The 20,925-nt window shown below is 30.7% G+C and overlaps 2 protein-coding genes across 2 annotated transcripts in view; both read left to right on the top strand.

Annotated features, from left to right (window-relative positions):
• The first annotated feature begins 6,733 nt into the window (after positions 1-6,733).
• Positions 6,734-20,925, top strand: part of LOC133326901 (longitudinals lacking protein-like) — a 49,885-nt gene continuing 35,693 nt past the window's right edge. Inside the window, exons 1-3 of the mRNA XM_061535513.1 lie at positions 6,734-6,853; positions 7,732-7,818; positions 7,889-8,088. Of these exons, the coding sequence (XP_061391497.1) occupies positions 6,752-6,853; positions 7,732-7,818; positions 7,889-8,083 (384 nt within the window). The 5' untranslated portion in view covers positions 6,734-6,751 and the 3' untranslated portion in view covers positions 8,084-8,088. The remainder of the gene's footprint in view (positions 6,854-7,731; positions 7,819-7,888; positions 8,089-20,925) is intronic.
• Positions 11,619-15,413, top strand: LOC133326892 (uncharacterized). The gene is made up of 4 exons (XM_061535504.1): positions 11,619-11,664; positions 11,822-11,947; positions 12,234-12,426; positions 14,615-15,413. Exons 1-4 carry the CDS (start codon positions 11,619-11,621, stop codon positions 15,411-15,413), a joined length of 1,164 nt encoding a protein of 387 aa, XP_061391488.1.

The following is a 20,925-nucleotide window of genomic DNA, read 5'->3' as shown; positions in this document are numbered from 1 at the left end:
GTAAATATCGCTTTCTCATACATTTTCTAAAATATTTCTTTACAAAAATATATTTTATATGACTTCTAAAGGCCAAAAGACCTCCTAATTGACTTCTATATAAGTTAAGACCTTCCAAGGGCCACCTACACAATTGAATGCATGTCAATTAAATCACAATTTCCTTAAAATGGGTCTGCTACGTGTAAATGTTTCATTAGACTCTCTAATTCACTGTCGAATGACAACACGACCTTATTGACGGCGTCATTTACCAAACGACGTTGTCCAGGCATTTTTAACACGGCTCAGTTCTTTCACAGCAGCGGTAGACTTTTCAATACAAAAAGTCGATTAATCGATTAGTCGAAAGTAGATTTACTTATCCCTAGTTCTTTCACAGCAGCGGTAGAAAAAAATCAAGCAAGTGCATTAAAATACGGAGCTCTTAAAAAAATAAAGCATCTATATAAATCGGAAATAAATAAAATTGTAAATTCTCTTGAAAGTGTGGTAAAAAAATTACACAAAAAGAAATAAAATTACAAGCGAGCCACATAAATAAAGAACGTGGATAGAAAGTTCAGTGAAATTTGTGGTTTTTTTTTTTGAGGCAACAAAAAAGAAAGAAGAAAGAATCAGAGAAAGAAAGAAAAAAATTGTGTGAAAGGGAGAAGTATTGCTGAAAAGAAATTAAAAAGGGTTCATCCGCTACACACGGCTAAATAAAAGGTAAGAAGACAAAATTAATACATTTTTATACGTATATAACAAAAGACAAAAAGAACGACATGGAAAAAGAAAACTTCATGGCTCGTCGTTATTGCGAAATCAAGCGTTGGTTAGTTGGCGATGGTTGATGGTGATGGATTTTTCTTGGTTGTTTGTGCTGCTCTTCATGTTGTTGTTTAAGAAAAAAGAAGAGTGAGTGGCTTGTGTTTATGCATGTGTGTGTGTGTGCTTGTATGTTTTTTGTTGTAAATAGGAGTCGTACGCTGAAAAAAATGTTTTATTTTTCATTTATCCGTCCAACCATCGGCTGGCAGAGAAAGAGAGAATAGAGATCTTACGGGAGTTACCAGACAAATTTCAGACAGAGATGTATTTGTTGTGAATAATGTAAGAGCAAAAATAATAAAGGTGAAAGGTGAAATATTAATATTTCTGTTCGGTGATATTAAAAAAATAGAATTGATATTTAAAACCTGTTGTGTATATTTGATGCTTAAGCAAAGCCATTTTGTTTACGAAAAAATATATGTATATGTATGTAGGATTTATGCTACTACATATGCCTATGCCCTAACAATTTAGTGATCTAGTAATTTCTTGGGAATTTTATTTCTACATTTCTATGATTTAATAAAAAAAATCATATTAATTTAAATGCTTAATATTTGGAATATACAAAAAAACCAATTCTATACTTTATACAATGTTGCATTCCCACGCTTTTATTTTCCCTACAATTTCATTTTTGATATGTCATTTCCTTTATGAGTTGTCTAATCCATGCTTGCTGCTTTCTTTGTGTTGTGGCATTCTCTCGTGTACACCGCCGCCACACAGTTACACTTTATTTTGTTATTGCTTGGCTGTCTTTACTTGCATTTTGTCTTCTATTCGTTGACGTCGTCGTCGCCACCGTCCCTTTGACTACTTTCATTGTTATGTTTTCTTCTTCACAATCTTCAATAATCAAACATACTCTTCCAACTTATGATACAACATGGGTTTCTTTCTCTTTCTTTTTCCCTCCGTTAGTTCTACTAGTGGGTCGGTCTTGTAGAAAATAAAGAAAATAACAAGCCAGCCGACCAAGTCATCTTCAATGTTTTAGTTTTCATTTATTTTTTAGTAATTTTAATTTCCAAAAATTACACAAACTCTCTAAGGTCAACGTCCATTTGTAACATTAAACCGTTCTAATTCATTTCATTGAATGCGCCATTCAGAATAATTTAATGCCGCCGTTAACATTTTTGCAGCAACTTTGTATTTCCTTATGGTGAACAAAATAAAGGTGCATTTGTTTTTGTTGTTGTTTCCTTTTCTACAAATCTAATGAAATTTCTTTTGTTTTTCCTTTCCGCTGTTTGTTTTGTTATTGTTGGAGCATTTTTTTTCTCTATTCTTTTCAATTGTGCTCTTCTCTCCACTGCAATAGTTGTCAAATCTCATGTTATGTTATTGTAAGGATGTATTAGTGACTGTATGTGTGATTGCATTTGGCATTTGTTTTGTTTACTTGGTTGCGCGACACCCCATCATCGTCATACACTCAACAAGATTGTTTTTGCTGACTGACTGCCTGCTACCCATACTTCATTTTGGTTTCTTTCTTGGTAATTTGTCTGTTTTGCTTACTTCTTTTTTTCCTTTTTTGTAAGGTTAATCGTAACGAGAAGAAGGTGATTAATATTTTTTACATAGATTTATTAGATGTAGTGTAAAAATTAAAAGTGAAGTGAATGTTTTTAATTTAATGTGTAGTTTGCTTCTTGTATTGTGAAAGAGAGAGGCGGGCACTTTGACAGCTGAGTAATAAAGAAGAGGGAGGAGAATATTGTACAGCTGATTTAGCCGTTGTGAAGTGCGGCCTTTTTTGTGAAAAAATTAATTGCGAAGATAATTTTTGTTAAAAAATGTTAAGTATTTAATTAATTGAATACATAAAATACCAAAATTGTTTAAAATAAATGTCCAGTGATGATCTGAAGTAATAGAATGTGGCAAATGAAGAAAACAAATGTGCCAAAATTGCTAGTAAACGAGGGAGTGTGATGATGTCTGCTGCAGTAGGTAAATTAAATTTTATTCTAAATCATAAAGGTTTAAATTGGTTTTATTTATTAAAAATTCTATTAACATAATCTTAGAAAGGAAAAAAATTGCTGGCATTTTCCAAATTTAATACCATGTGGATAATCTTAAATAAATGTCTCAAAGGAACTGTGTAGAAGATGTCTGGCCGGTAAAGATATCAATTTTATTATAAATTATTTCATAATTTTTTTTTTACTTGCTATTAATTTTCTATATTTTCTTAGATATGCAAAATAACAAATCTTATAACATTACGAAAACTTCGAAAAAAAGAGGTGAAACACCTGAAAAAATAATGAAAAAGAAAACAACATAATAAATACACATCGCCCTCCGCCAATAGAAGATTAGACCACCGAAAAAATGCAAACATTTTGCAAATAGGGGGGATACGCCATCGTTGTTGGTGGCAACGGCACGACTATATAGCACAAACACCAGCAACCTTACAAAAAACAAATCAGTTCCTCCCAATACAAATTCCAAGGCATAGTTCCCAATTTTTTTTCTTCTCCATCTTTTTTTGAAGACAAGATTTCACAAACAAACCAATGAAGGATGGAGAAATATATTTACAAACAGCCATCACATCCACATTGTCTGTCTGGCTATCAGTCAGTCGTCGCCAGCCAAACAGAATCGGTCGACGGCACAAACATTCATTTACGTGCCATTATGATGACGACGAAGATGGTGAAGATGATGAGGGCGATGACGAAAACAAAACCTAAACAACAACAATACCACCAAATACCATAACTGCTGACTGTGCTTCTTCTGTTGTTGCTAGATGACTGGCTGGCTGGCGGTTTGTCTATCTCTATACCCCTCTAGTATTTGTATTTCTTTTCGAAATTCCATTTTAAATTCAACTATGACGATGGTATTCTAGGAAACTTCAAATGTTTTTCTAGATTAGTAGGAGTGTAGAGAAGAAGTTGTAGTTTGCCTGATTGACGCTGCTCGCTGTTGCTGCTGCTTTGCAAATGTTTTGTGTATACGTTTTACGTTAACTTCTATTTTTTTCACTATTGTTGTTTTGTGTTGTGTGAGGAGTCTTTTTCTTCTAGTCCCCCCAAAGCCATATGCTTTGGTTGGTGCCTCTATGGTCGCCCGTCTGTGTAATTTTTCCAATAATGTTAAAGTTCAATGAAGCCGCAGACAGACACGAATAGATATAGAGATTTGTAATTTATAAGAAAGCTTTGGATAAATTTTGTATTTCTTTTAATTTGCAATTTGTATTTCTTGTAGATATTGGAAATAGAAGTAAAATGTAAATTGAGTTAAAGATTTAGGGATAAATTCAAATCGAATTATTACATTAATTTGAAACTGTACCGATTATGTGGTCTTATTTACGATATTCATTGATTACCATTACAAGTATGTCTATATGATTGCATTTATTTATCGAAACTTCTTTAAAGTGGAGTATACGACCGGAAAAATTAGAAACTGGGCCCATGAGTTTCGAAATGCAAATTTGTATATTCACATAAAAGCTTACCTCAGTAGTATTGGCGGGTTACTTGGGATACCATTAGTATTTTGTTTTTGCAAAATAGTCAGACTGAATCCCAGCTTATCTTTATATATTGATAATATTATTTAATATTAATACTTTTCCTTTGGCATTGTGACCCCACTGTTCTGACCATGGGGTTATGTGAAGATATAATTTTGTTTATGGTTTTTTCTCCTCTTCACAATGTGCAGAATTTCAACAGCCAACAGCGTTTACCCCCAAACTACTGCTGACAATACTTGCTTTATATGTGTAATTGTGTATTCTTCTCGTACATATTACACACAAACCTATGTAAAATAAATAAAACACACTCATTTCTATAGCATGAGGTAAATTTTATTATTACTTCTGTTTAAATAAACAAAAAAATGAAATGAAATAAAATAAAAATTGTGTGCAGAAATTGCCTTGAAAAGTGAAAGGCAGGCAGGCGGCAATGTTATTGTTGGTGTTGTGCTGCTATACGTTGTTGTTGCTGTTATTATTGTTGCTTTTATTATTGTTACTGTTACTTATTTCTTCTCTCGTATTATACTACGTAATGATGATGATGAAGTTTCTCTGTGTGTGTGTTGCTGTTTGCATTTTGTATGACATTTCGTTTATTTTGTATTTTTTTTTATACCCTGTAGGAAATGTGTACCGTAAATCACTACTGACTTACTATTGACATTGTCCCCAATACTATTAACCGACTATACCCAACACAATGCATTTTTGTATTGACATTTAACATGTGCTTGTCATTTAGAATGAACTAGTGACATGGTCAGTAGGAAGTCAATAGTTTGTAGATGTAGACACAAGGTCACATATATCACTGGTAAATCTTTTATAATTAGATTTTATAATATAGATGCAAATTGAGCTGAAATCCTGAAATTTGAAATTAGCATTATCGTCGAAGTGTAGGATTAGGATATGTACGTAGTTTTGGAAATTTGTTACTTATGTGTGCGAAAAGTACTAAATCGTGCTATAATTGATAGAGCGGGAACAGTGAAATTCGGAGTCAGGATCACTGTATGGGTGTAGATTTGGGGTCAGGATTCAGTTTAAGAAATTAATACTTATGGGTACTAAATGGTACTAAATTTGGTACAATTTGAATTTTAGGTGAACCAATTGAGCTTGAATCATGAAATTTGGTGTCAGGATCACTGTTGAGGTGTAAGATTGAAATATGTAGGAAGTTTTAGAATTTGTACTAATGTGTACTAAATTTGGTACAATTTAAATTGTGGATGAAGCGATATAGTTGAAATCATGGAATTTTGATTTAGGATCAATGTGGAATAATCGGATTGGGGTATATAGGAAGTTTTGAAAATTTGTACTACTGTGTAATAAATTTGGTACAAATTGAATTGTGGGTGAACCGATAGAGTTAGAATCCTGAAACTTGTATTTAGGATCACTGTGGGGGTGAAGGTTTAAGTTAACTAGGACGTTTTGGAAATACGTACTACTGTGTACTAAATTTGGTACAATTTGTATTGTGGGTGAACCGATACAGTTGGAATTCTGAAACTTGGATTTAGGATCAATGTGCTGGTGTAGGATCGGGGTATGCAGGAAGTTTTGTTGGATTTTTGAGAACTTGTGTAAAATTTGTTTTTGGGTGAAGCTTGTAGCTCGAATCATGAAATTTGTTAATAATTTATTAATGTGCGGATTCTTAAGTTTTTCGGACATGCAGTTATATATAAAATTATATGTTAATACATGTTCAAATAGCATATACTAGTAGAATTGTAAATGTATACTTTGTCAAATTTTCGAGCAATTTTAAAGCATTCGTATATATATATATATATATATATATATTTATATACTTGTTTGAAATAAAGTTGAATAAATATTAATATTTAAATCATAATTTATTTTCTTTCTTCTTTTTCACTTTTTTAGCATTTTCCATTGGTGACTAATAATCAGAACAACCAAAAACCCAAAACCAAAGAACAGCAGCAACAACAAGAACAATATTTCACTACAATTTTCAATTTGTTGTTTTGTTTTTGTGAACACCTGATGAAGACGACGTAGACTTTTCTGGACAAAACAAAGTGAAGTGAAAAAAGTGCTGAGACGACAACACCATAACCACCACACAAGTGTGTACTCTGGCCTTGTTTTTCCGCAATAATTGACATACAAAAAAGGGCTAACACATTTCGGTTTGTTTCGTTTTTGTTCATCATCTTCTACGTTTTTGGCCAAATTCAATTCGGGAACAAAAAACCAACAACATCACAGATCAGAGAGTCACCGTAACACTTTCTCCCACCGATATTCACTAACACAAACACAGGCGGCGTCTTAGACAAAAAAAATTGACAACAAAAAAGCGCGTGCGCAAATCTCACACTCACCAACACCACCACCACAGCGACCAATCTATACGGCTTTTTAATGATGTCGTCCGATCAACAGTTCTTTTTAAAATGGAACGATTTTCAAACGAACATGGTGACGTCATTTCGACACCTAAGGGATGAGAAAAGTTTTACAGATGTAAGTATGCAACGTGTAATTATAAATAGCCCTCCTCTTAGGGGTTTGATATTCAAAAGCATTATAAAAAGCTTTTTCAGTTGGTCTGCTATAGGATGCCCTAAAAGAAACCCTTCAAGGGGTTCCATAGAAAGATCTCCTAAAAGAAAACCAAGAAGGTTTTCTTTTAGTAGGTCAATATTAGATCTTCCTATGGAAGACAATTTGATATCTTCTCTTCTATGAAGAAGATCTTCTCCTCACCTTGTATGGACCCCTATAAATATTCTTTAATAAATCCAGGCCTTTGATGGGTGCCTAAAAATATTCTTTAATAAATCCAGGCCTCAGTTGGCCCTTGAAAAATATTCTTTAATAAATCCAGGCCTCAGTTGGCCCTTGAAAAATATTCTTTAATAAATCCAGGCCTCAGTTGGCCCTTGAAAAATATTCTTTAATAAATCCAGGCCTCAGTTGGCCCTTGAAAAATATTCTTTAATAAATCCACGCCTCATATAGATTGAAAAATATTCCCACACCTTGTATGGAACCCTAAAAATATTCTTTAATAAATCCACGCCTCAGTTGGCCCTTGAAAAATATTCTTTAATAAATCCACGCCTCAGTTGGCCCTTGAAAAATATTCTTAAATAAATCCACGCCTTGTTTGGACCCCTAAAAATATTCTTAAATAAATCCAAGTCTGTGATGGGTGCCTAAAAATATTCTTTTATAAATCCACGTCTTTGATGGATGTCTAAAAATATTCCTTAATAAATCTGCGCCTTGTATGGACCCCCCAAAAATATTCTGTAATATCTACGCCTTTGATGGGTGCCTAAAAATGAATTTGAATTTGCCACTTGAAATAACATTTTTGTTTTTTAATTTATTTCTAGGTAACCCTAGCCTGTGAAGGACAAACATGTAAAGCACACAAAATGGTACTATCGGCCTGTAGTCCGTATTTCAAGGCATTGTTAGAGGTATGTTTGTTTGTGTGTGTGGGTTTTTGCAAAAATTCCTTACTATAATTTTTTTGTTGTATTTTTACAGGAAAATCCTTCCAAACATCCCATCATCATATTAAAGGACGTTTCCTATATACATCTGCAGGCTATATTAGAATTCATGTATGCCGGTGAAGTGAATGTATCACAAGAGCAATTACCTGCATTCCTAAAGACAGCTGATCGCCTAAAAGTGAAAGGCCTGGCAGAGACACCCAGTTCTATAAAGCGAGAGGGTTGATGGTGGTAAACTAAGTAAAAAAAAACAACAAATCATACAAACAAACATACATACAACATAAAAAACAAACTCTTACAAAATACACAAAAACCCCTATTTTTTATAACTTCATTTGTCGCGTAACTCTTTGGAGCAAAAAAAAAAATATTAAACTATGTTTGTGTGTGCTGCTATGTATTAAATAAAAAATAATACCCTCAATGGTCAACATACCCCTCTCAGCTATACAGACGACACACTCACACACAAACAAATGTAGTTTTAACGAAAACAGAAAAACCAATATTTTTTCATAATCCTCAATATTTCTCAAAACCACCTCCACCATCTTCATATAAGTATGTAATGTAAACATTCTTTTTTTTTACTATTTTTCTATACAAAATCCAAGAGGAAGGCAACTAAATTTTAATTTAATTTTTTTTTTAATCTCTAACATGACAAAGATATTGTTATTTCACAATGCCAATTTTCTTCGATGCAATAAAAAATAGCAATTTCTTTCAATTAAAGAAAAGTGTATTTTTTGCTTTAGTTATTTTTTGTTCCATAGAGAAAATACTTCCTCCCTAAAAAATTTTTTTGCAATCTAAAAAAATATATCATCATTTCCTATAATATTTAATATATATATTTTTTTATTTTTGGTTCTCAATTAATCTCTGAAGTATTTAATTTACTTTACAACAAAATCGAAAGAAAAAACCTAATAATTTACATTTATTTTAAAATAATTCCCCTTTTCTATATTTAATTTGTATTCATCATAGTTCATTAAACTACTACGTATATAAAAAAAAAATATTGGAGATATTTCATTTTCTATAATTTAATTTATTTATAAAACAAAAAGCATATACCGTTTTTTTTTTATTTTTTTCTCATTTGTTATTTTCAAATTATCCACCACCCCGCTTTTTTCTTCATTAAATAATCATCATCCAATTCGTAACAGAGAACAACAACTACAAAAATACACAAACACATACACACACGACAAAACAATATAATAAACAAAATGATACTTGAAATAATATCATTTAATTATTAAAAAAATATAAACATAAATATTAATTTTAATTATATATAATAATAATGATATGTGAAAAATAATACAAACAAAAATCTTAGTTTTTAAAAGAAATAATGGAAAAATAAAAATGATAAAAATTTATAAAAAAACAACATTGTTTGTTTTGTATTTGGTGGAAGAACACCGACCATATTACACACAAAAGGCAGCATGATCTACTATAACAAAAAAATACCTTTTATTAATCTGTACAGAAAATCTCCTATTAAAGTGGCATCCATGCTTTAAAAAAAACTCGGCTCTTTTATGCAAAAGAAAATCTCTCTCTGATTAATAGAGGAAATGTATTGCTTTTCCAAAAATCTCCCGTTTTCCATCTTTTTAAAATATTGTGTTTTAAATTTTTTGTTTAAAATTACAACGAATTTTTGCTGCTACCTTATTAAATCTGCTTTGGAACATTTTTTTCCAACATGGAACGCTTTTAGTTTAGGTTTATTTAAGGTAAAGTCATCGATAACAATTATCGTTTTTTCTCAATCAATTTATGACATGTTCACAGTGCGAACAATAAATGAGACATTTTTAGAAAATATACATTTATTTGCAGAACCTATTCATTAAATTGTTGTAATTTTTCTATTCATTTTTCAAATTGCCAACAAGAATTTTTTTTGGCGAAAATTAATAATTTTGTATGTATACTATAACAAATATCAGCTGATTGACACTTACTTAGCTGGCTTGTGACAAAACAGTTGTTCCAAAAAATGATAAATATTCAGTGGGATTGACAGTTAAAACCCATAGGGTTAACTTAATCCGGTACAATGTAAACGTACTATAAGTCGAGCTTAAAAAAGACTTACAGGCACGTCGGTCTTGCGCGCAGTTTTTTCATGCTCAGACATGTTGTCTTCCTGGTCATTACTGGTCCCATTTACTGGCCTTTACCAGAAAATGGGAACATGATGTTACTGATTACAGCAGACTCTGTGCTGACGAGGAGGAAACGGGGACAATTGAGCTTCTCCTGTGTCGTTGTTCAGTTCTGGCCTGCAGACGGCACAGACTAGTGGGTGCTCACTTTCCACCGCCTCTAAGCTTCATTTCAACTATGGAATCTGATTTAATCTACAGCTTCATTAGAAACCTAAAGTGTTTTCTGTCCAATTTCTACACCCATCGAAACTATTCCCAACTAGTTCCTAATACTTCTGGTTAGGTTCTTATCCTTTCTTAGACCAGCATTATTCTCCTTCGAATTTCAAAACTGATGTCAATCGTTTAATTTATGGCGGTACTAGGGTATATAAAATCTTTGACTGCCTCGAAGCCGTAGTTCTCCAGTTTCAGAGTTGATTCGAGTCTACTGGACGTCATGCACGTTGATACCATCAGCTTGGTCTTCTCGCCATTTATTGTCGATGTACAGAGAGCCATTTCTCTTCACCTTTGCCTCTCGTAAGATCTTTTCCAGCAGGACGTTAAAAAGTTCACCCGACAAACTGTTAGCATGTCTGAATCCATTTTCGGTTTTAAAGGGCTCCGAGAGATCCTTTCTGAATTTAACTGTTGACCTTGTGCCAGTTATCCTGCATAGCCGTATTTATTTTGCAGGAATGACAAACGCAGACATGGTTGTAAACACCTCTGAACGGATAGGGTTGTCGAATGCGGTTTTATAGTCGACGAATAGGTGGAATGTATCGATGTGAAAATCTGGTCAATGGTGGATTTGCCAGGCCTGAAGCCGCATTGGTATAGTCCAATAATTTCATTGACCATTTATTGAAGTCGTGCACTATAAACTCATTGGGCAAAATCTGCTTGTTCTACGGCAAGGTATTCGGTCGAGAAAAACTGGTTGCAGAATCTCGAAAGCTATCTGGCCTGAATTCTCTCGCCGAAGAAATGTATATACAAAAATTAAAAGAATTAATTATTTTGTACATTAATTGGTTGATATATTTAACAACTAATGTTTTATTAATTGATTTTTAATACTTTTTTCTTACAAATTAATATTTATATATTTAATTTTTACGGTTTTAATTTATATAACAAATTTTAAAAGATATAACAGATTTTATAAATAATATTGTACAAATAAAATATTAAATGTGGACTTTGCATATAATTTGATTAAAATAATTATTTTTTATATAAAAAATAATAAAATTCTGATATTAAATAAGGATTGTGTATATAATTTGATTTAAATAATTTTGTTTATATCAAAACTAATAAAATGCTGCTATGTGGCCAGGCTACTTAATGTTTGTTATACTTGTTATCGGTGTTATCAATTATCGGACATGCGCAAAGGAAGAAGAAGCAATCCAAAAGGGGAAGAAGCAGCATACGAGCAAAGAAGGAGCAAAAGGAAGTGAGCCTGGCCGAAGAAGGAAGCCTTCTTTTGATTCTTTCGAAAGGATCAATTAATAAAAATTTAAATCCCCTGCAAACCAAATAATAAATAAATAACGTATAAAAGTAAACATGGCACGTCATGATGAGAGTGGACCCGATTTTGGTAAGATTACGAGTAAGATATTGGAACAACACAATTTGAAACTCCCTTTTCCGGCTCACCAGCAGCACCAACATGGGGAAGGGGGCAAAGATTGCAAACTAACTTGGCTTCTGTTTTTTTTTCTTTTTTCCCCATTATTTTCAATACGTTTGTGTTTTGTTGTGTTTAGATGATCGTTTAATACAACTGGTGCGGGCAAATCCAGCTATTTATGATGTTATGCATCCACATTATCGCCGGACTCCGGTACGTATGGCAATATGGGATAATATTGCCAGAGAATTGGGAGCACCATGTAAGTTTAATATGTGATGAAAAAAATGAAGCTTTGGCGTTTCTTCTACGTTTTGTGTGTGTATCTTCAGAATGCTCTATTCTTTCTCTATAAGAAGAGGGTGGTTGGTTTAGTTGCACAGCCAACCAACCAGCCTGCCTGCCTGCTCATATTGCAACTTGTTTTGTTTGTGTGTGTGTGTGTACGTGCGTTGTATACTGTCTATTGAAGTTGAAGAAACGACCATTCTTTGTTAGCCATTTGTAGATTTTTTTGTGTAGCTCTGTCCTAATTTTATTTTTTCTAGCTCGGTTTCTTCAAACAAAATGGAAAAATATCCGTTACAATTATCTGCAGGAGCAAAAGTGTTTGGAAACCGGAACCTTTAATACAAATATACGCAAAAGAAGATTTACCGAAGATTTATCCTTTTTGAAATATACAGCATATCGTAGAGATAGTCTGAATACTGGTGCCACGACAGAGTATAAAGCTGGAACGTAAGTATATATATGTATATTAAAATAGCACGAAAAGTAACGTATTTTTGATATTCAATTGTAGTTGAGAGAAAAAGGGAAAATGTGGACATTTAAATAGTTTATATTCCCCATATGATTTTCTTCGAAATTTGAGATTTTTGAAGATTTGTTATATTGAAATGTCCCCAATTTGATATTTTGTATAATAAGAGTGTGAGTGATCAGTGTGCAAAAAATATTCATCCTAGGTCCAAGTTTTTATATAGCGCCCATATGAACTTATTTAAAAAAATGATGTTTATTTAGGTTATTTGCTTTCAATTTGGTTGTAACTAGGTACTTAGAATACTTAGTGAGTAAGTGACCTGCTTGCCAAAAATTAGGGTCCCCATATAAGGTTATTTCAAAACTTGAGGTATCTCAAAGATTTTATTCATCGAAACGTTTATAATTTGGTATTTAGGTTACTTACGTAAAAAGAGACCATTGTGCAAAATAATTTTCAATCTAGGTCCATGTTTTAGTATAGCCCCCATATGAGGCAATTTAAAAATTTGAAATTTTGTTAAGTTTCTTATGCATTGAAATGTGTAGAACTTAATATTATGAATACTTAGAATGTAAGGGATCAGTGTGCAAAAAATATTCATCCCAGGTCCATGTTCTGGTATGGCGCCCAAATGGGGTATTTGATAGGGTCCCCATATAAGGTTAATTTTCATAATTTGAGGTATCTCAAAGATTTTATGCACCGACATTTTATAATTTGTTATTTAGGATACTTAGGTAATAAGGGTGCAAAATAATTTTCAATCTAGGTTCATGTTTTGGTATAGCGCCCAAATCGGTTAACTTGAAAATTTGATGTTTATTATCGTTTTTCGTCTCCTATTTGGTTGTAACTTAGTGAGTAAGTGATTGGCTTGCCAAAACTTTTCAATCCCGTTGATGAAAAGTTGATGATAAATATTTTAAAAATGTTTATAATTAAATTTTAGACGTGCAAAAACACGTTTCCCCTTTAAAAAACAATAAAAATATAATTTTTTTTGGAAAATGTTGAAAGTTCAACATATTGTAATATGCCAAAAAACAGCAAGAAAAATTACCACAATCATTTTGTAGCAATTGTTTAAACATATAATAACTTTTTGCACTATCAATATGGTAAAAAACTTGTTTTTCAAATATAGTTGAATTTTCAACATTTTTTAAAAAAACTTCAAAACATGAAGTATGCTGTTGCAAGAATATTTATACTTGTAATTTAGGAGCTACAAAAACCTTAAAAATAATATATATTTTAAAATATGTTCAAATTTTAACAAAATGCCAAAAAATATGTTGAAATTTCAACAAAATGCCATAAAAGCACAATAAAAGGATTTGAATCATTGCATATTTATTGTTTAGGTTTATAAATACAACTTCAAAAATGTAAATCAAATATTTTTTTTAAATTTTGTTGAATTTTCAACACTTTCTATTATACCACAAAATATTTAAAACAAGTTATATAATTGTATGTTAAGTATTGTCTAAATATTATAAAATCGTGTGCAAATTGCAAATTGCATAAAATTACAAAAAACAAAAAATTTTTGGAATTCTGTTGAATTTTCAACATATGTCAAAAAAAACATGAAGTAAAAATGTGCAAAAATGCTTTTTAATTATTGTTTAGAAGCAACAAATGGTTGCAATGCTAAAATATTAAAAAAAATGTTTTTCATTTCATTCAACATTTTCAAAAATTATGGGGTTATGTTGAATATTCAACAATTAAAAAAAATCAAAAAAAAAATGTAATTTTTTTTCAATGTAAAATTTGTTTCAGATTTTATTTTCAAAGTTTTTATTTCGAAAATTTTTTTAAGCTTATGTTGAAATTTCAACATTTTTAAAAATGTCACAAAAACAACTGAATTCAAAAAGAAAATGTTTATATTTTTCGAAAAATAAAATAAATTTTTTATTTTTTTTAAAATTTAACATATTCCCAAATTTCAGCACAAATGAGCAAATATGATCAAAAAATGTTTACCATTTTATATTTAATGTTAATTAGATTCAAATAGCAATTCTCAAAATTTAATTTTTGGAGTTATGTTGAAAATTCAACATTTCCAAAATATCAGAAAAAAATCTGAAATTAAAAAAAAACATGATGAAGAAGTATTTTTTAATAATTTTTTGTTTGTTGCAGTGACACCGATTCCAATAGTTATATGTATCCCGACAATTTATCTACTACCGTTTCAAGTACCTTCGAAGTAATTGAATTGGATCAAAGCGATGATGATGAAGGTGGCAATAGTGAGTATATGCCAGATGTTTCGGCCTTCTTGGCACCCATGAATGATATTACCACCGATCCCGAAGATCCCTATGCCCGACCAGATAATGCGGACGATAATGTGAAAAATGAAATACGCAACAGTCCGACAACAACAACAGCCAGCAATAATGATGGGGATTTTAAGATGACAATAACACCGGAAATTCATATACACGACGAAAACCAAAATAGCCCACATCAATCAAAACTCGGTTCAAATTCACCGGATTCACAACGTTCATCACCGCTGCTGACACCCATGTCGGATGGGCGTGGTGTTGGTATAAAAAGAAATACAAATGGCGATGGCGGCGACTATAAGACAACAGCCGTTTCGAAATTAAGCAATGGTATCGGTGGTAATACGCCCACCCTCTCATCTGAAATTACCATAAAACCATTATCAGCTGCCACCTCATCTTCATCCTCCTCGTCGTTGAAGAAACGGCCCTCTTCAACGCGACCCGATGAATTAGTGACGAATGTTGTTCTCAAACGAAAGCCCAGCGGCAGCAGTTCGCTGATACAAACTCCCAACGATCCCATTGAATTGTATTGCCTTTCGCTGGTGGATTGCCTACGGGCCATGTCACGTTCCGAACGTGAACGGGTTAAATTTGAATTTTCCAAAATTCTTAAAGATGCCCGTTATGTTGATCAATCATAAAATCAAGCAATATTTTTTATTTTGCCCACAGCTTTTGTCAGTATTTTTTCCCCTAGTGTGTAGTCAGTCTCAAAACAAACAAACACATTTTTTGTGTGTGTATAAATTTACATATATGTAGTGTATAATATTGTAATTTTGTAAAAAAACCATACATACATTTTAAGGTTATGTTAAGGGACTTTCAATTCATCGTTTTAAGCACTTGATTATATGGTCATGCCATATTTTTTTTCATTATTAATAATTTAGATTTTTTTAGTATTAAAGTTATATATGTATGACTATAACAAATGCCGATAATTACAGCCATAGTATAAGTGTAAGAAATAAACTAATAAATTTATTTATTTTATAATAAATAACAATTTTATTTTCATTTTTAAAATGTAGATGAGTTTCATTTTTCATAATACATACTGGAGCTTGGCCTATAAATAAGGTCGTCCAGGGAGACCAGCTGACTTACATTATGAAAACGTAAACAAAGTCGACATTTTTGACATTAGGCTTGAGAAAAAACAGCTGTTTTCCGATTTCGATTGCTACTAATGTCAATTTTGAACTTTGTTTACGTTTCGCAAAGATGTGACACAAATAATAATTTATAATTATCCCAATAAAACAACAAATTTTCTTTTTTTTTTTTTGTAAATAATAAATATTGCCTTTATTATTTCATTTCCAAAAAGATATATGTATAGTATATATATTTTTAAAATTTTTATAAATCTAGTAATAATAATTGATATTAAAAAATGTTTTTTTTATCGGATTTATCATTTCATTTTTATTTTAATATAATAATTATTTTTTAATAATAATTTAATTTATTTTAATGTAATATTTTTTTGTTTATTTCATTGTTTTATCCGTTTTTCTTTTGCTTGTTTGGTTAATCTATTATTAAAATATTTACGTTTATATTGTTCGTAGATGTATATCAAGTTAGATGTATCAGAGCAATCTGTTGCAGAGTTGTATATATTTGAAAAATTACATATTTTCACAACTATAAATACATTAGAAATTGTATTTTCAAAAATATTTATCAAATTTCATGCATTTGAAAAGATTTAAAATTTTTGGACAGCTCACTGCTCGAACAGAACAGCTGATGCATCTACCTTGATGTAATATATGGTTTTGTGCAAGGTCTATTAATAAGGCCATCCAAGGAGACCAGCAGCCTTTCAAGTTTATTGTCAAAATCCATTATTGTGAATTGACTTCCATTATGAAAACGTAAACAAAGTCAATTTTTTTGACATTAGACTTGAGTAAAACAGCTGACTTTCGCCAGCTGGGTGTCCTTATTAATAGATCTTGGTTTAAATGATTGATTTTTTTTTCTTTGATTAGGTATTTTTTGGACCTAACATTTAAATGACATGAATTGTCATTTTCATTTTATTTACATATTATATTTTATTTTTATTTACAAAAACAAAAAAACTTTTATCAGTTTTTTTTTCAACTATCTTTTTTTAATAAAACAATTTATGAATGACAGATTGGATTATGATCAATCAGTTATTAATACATATATTTATATTATCGTCAATTATTGTTTGTCAGTCGATAAATGTTTTTTTCTAACCATATGACATCAATTTTTATTTTCAATACAAAATAATATTGAAAAAATTGTTTAATTCGGATCATTATTGGAAAGAGAAAACATAATGTTTATGTGTCGTTTCATGTACATACAAAATTTATAAGCAAAAATCGAAAATAATTTAATTATGACCAAGGCCTATAAATAAGGTCATCCAAGGAGGCCAGCTGGATATCATCTGCTACCCAAGTTTGCTGTCAGAATTCATTATTGTGAATTGACTTTCATTATGTAAAAGTAAACAAAGTCCAAATTTTTGACATTAGGATTTAGAAAAAATTGGCTATTTTACGAATTCGATTGCTACCTAGGTGACCGTTTTAATAGATCTTGATTATTATATATCTGATTATACATAGTTGTGTTCCAAAACTGCAACATATTAATATTCGTATTTTTTATTTATAGTGCACGGTGCTTAAGTATATACTTGACAGATATTTAAAAGGGAATCACAACAATAAATAACTAATTGTACGTTTAGACTACCAAAAAAAGAACACGAGATTTCAAATGTCAATTCCAACGAATCGTTTTTATTTGACATATACGCTATTGAGTTCACAAAAGGCCTATTAATAAGGTCATATCAGCTGCCTCTCCAGTTACCTGCCAAAATCTGTTATTGTGAATTATGAAAACGTAAACAAAGGCCAAATTTTTGACATTCCACGTGAGAAAAAACAGCTGACTTTCGCTAGCTGGGTAACCTTGATCTTGACGCTATTGAGTTCATCTAGGCCTATTAATAAGGTCATCCAGGGAGACCAGCTGGATATGTCTCTCAAGTTCACTGTCAAAATCCGTTATTGCGATTTGACTTTCATCATAAAAACGTAAATAAAGTCAAATTTTTGACATTAGACGGGAGAAACATTTTCGCATGCAGTCTGACCTTATTAATAGCATTCACATTTGAAATAAAGTTGATTTCGTTAATCTAAACGTACTTTAAACATAAAAGTGTAATTTTATTTGATATTTATCTGTCAAATTTGCCAAACAATTTAGATATGTCAATAGGTTCATACTCTTTTCAATTTTTTTGTAAACAAAAATACTTTTTTAAGGTTATGTGTGAAAAAAATTTGAATAATTGTACATACATTTATTTTTTTTTATTTCACATCTATATCAAATAAGAAATTTTGAAAGGTTTTACAAAAGTATAATTTTTTTTTTTTAATTTTTTTTTAATATACATGTTAATAAATATATAATTTTTAATAATAATAATAATAAGAAAAAAAAACACAAATAAAAAATATTCTCATATTTGACAGTCTTTTGTGTGTGTGTTTTGGGGGATTTAAATTTTCATTGGTTCCAACCAATATACATATATAAATATATAACAAAAAGAAATATTTATAAAAAATAAATCTATTCTTTCATTTTTAAAATTAACAATTTCGAAATATATCTTTGGGAATTTTTTAAGGAATACAATATTAAATCTTATAGAAAATAAAAAAAAAGAATGTGGCAAAAATTTTTAAGGCAATATTACTACAATCGAATTTGGTCTTTAGTTAGTTTTAATGTTTTTTTTTTTTTTTTTGATTTCGTTCGAATGGGTTTTTTGTCTTTTGTGAAACAGGGAATACACAATACTTCTTCATATAATTATATACGAAAAATAACAATAAAAAGAATTTGTGTTATTTTTTCAAACATCGAATAATAATAAACAATTTGGAGACATATTAAAGTTTTCATTTCACATTTTAATAAAATATTGAGCTATGCGAATATTGTAGATCGTATTAGAATTTTAATTAAATAAAGATTATTTTTATTTAAATTTGTTCATCAAATGTCATGAAGTAATTTTTTTAATATTAAAAATAAAACCAATAATAAAAAGAGATTCGAGTAACACTGTACTTTGTACTATGTTTTCCCATTCCCTAAACTAGTAAGTATATATTATGTAAGTAGATATTTGTTATTAAAAAAATTAGCTGAAAGGTCAACATATAACACATATCGGTAAAATATTTATTTCACCAATATTTTTTATAAATTCTTGTTGAAATTAATTAATGTTTTTATTTCATTTAGCACAAGGACTATTAGTAAGGTCATCCAGGGAGACCAGCTGGATATCAGCTGCTTCTCAGGTTTGTTGTCAAAATCCATTATTGTGATTTGCCTTCCATTACCAATAAAAAAGTAAACAAAATTAAAATTTTTGTCATTAAACTTGATAAAAAAATAGCTGATAATAAGGGTGGCCTTATTAATGGATATTGATTTAACGAGAGTTTACATTATTGGTCTGTTCCCGTACTGCAAGAATCTACTATTTTTTACTACGATAACACTTTTTTCCTTTATGATATCACCCAACATGTTTTATGAATAAATTACTAATTCCATAAAACACTTTCGGTGTCAATGTAAATGGTAAATATCGTTAAAGGCTGTACAGACTATCACATTTCATTTTATATTGAATGTCTGATGACAGTCAAACCTCACTGTCAGACAAGTAAATTTTTAGCATAACAGTCATTCAAAAGCCATATTCTATATCGAAGCATTTCAGTTATTATATAGACCACGTTTAGACTAAATCCACTCGATCTCAAACGTCAATTCCATAGCGTATATGTCACGTTAATCCTGTTCACAAATCCAGTAGATTATAATTGACGTATACGCTATGGAATTGACTAGGGCTTATACATAAGATCATCCTGGATATCAGCTGCTTTTCAAGTTTGCTGTCAAAATTCATTATTGTGAATTGACTTCCATTGTGAAAATGTAAAAAAAGTCAAAAATTTTGACATTAGACTTGAGAAAAAAGCAGCTGTTTTCCGATTTCGATTGCTACCTGGATGATTTTATTAATAGATCTTGGAATTGACATTTGAGATCATATGGATTTCGTAAATATAAACAAGCATTTAGCGCACACTTTGCCCAATAAATTACAGAATGACAGTTATTTGTCATTATTTTTTCATATATGTATATGTCAAGTGATACGTGTTCTATTATGAGAGTTTAGAAAATATATTGACCTTTCATAATTAACTCAATACATATTGTATATACTCCTTAATAACAATTATATCGCATTGGACACCTAATCGCTTTTACTGGGGTGGGGGAAGAAACACTTAAGGGTATTACATGCAAGATCTGTTAATAATGTCACTCAGTATGCGAAAATCAGCTGTTTTTCTCAAGTAATGTAAGTCAATTCACAATAATGGATTTTGAAAGCAAACTTGAGAAGCAGCTGATAACCTTATTAATAGGCCATGCAACAAACCTACTTTAATATATATGAATATTCGGTAAAAAATCAAATCGGTAGAACAGGAATATATACCCATGCACATTAATATATTGGTACATGGCAATTTATATTTATTTATTTTTTTATTTTTTGAATTTTATTTGTAAACTGGCATGCATTTTTCGAACTTTTGTAACCTTTCTCCCTCTCTCTAATTCAAGATCTATTAACAAGGTTACCCAGCTAGCGAAGTCAACTGTTTTCTCTCAAGTCGAATGTCAAAAAATTGTACTTTGTTTACAACATGTATGCGATAGCTGGTCTTCATGGATGAAGTAAATAATAGTCCTTGGAACAAACCTAGAGCGACATATAGGTTTAAATAGTTTGAATTTTGGGTGGTAGTTTAATATTTATGAATATTCGGTTCTAAAACAAATCGGTCGAACAGGAATAGCGGCCGATGGACATTAATATATAGGTCCATGACAGTTTATAGCCTTTATTTATTTTAAATTGTAAAGAAACTGACATGCTTTTTTGATCTTGTGTAACCTGGCTCCCTCTCTCTTTAGGGCAACATATAGGTTTCACTAGTTTGAATTTTGGCTGGTAGTTTAATATTTATGTATATTCGG

This window comes from Musca vetustissima, unplaced genomic scaffold (assembly GCF_032173495.1).
Source record: "Musca vetustissima isolate MV318-11 ecotype Yass unplaced genomic scaffold, APGP_CSIRO_Mvet_v1 utg6219, whole genome shotgun sequence".
In the NCBI taxonomy this organism is placed as follows: Eukaryota; Metazoa; Arthropoda; class Insecta; order Diptera; family Muscidae; genus Musca; species Musca vetustissima.
This window is presented reverse-complemented; position numbering and strand designations above follow the sequence as displayed.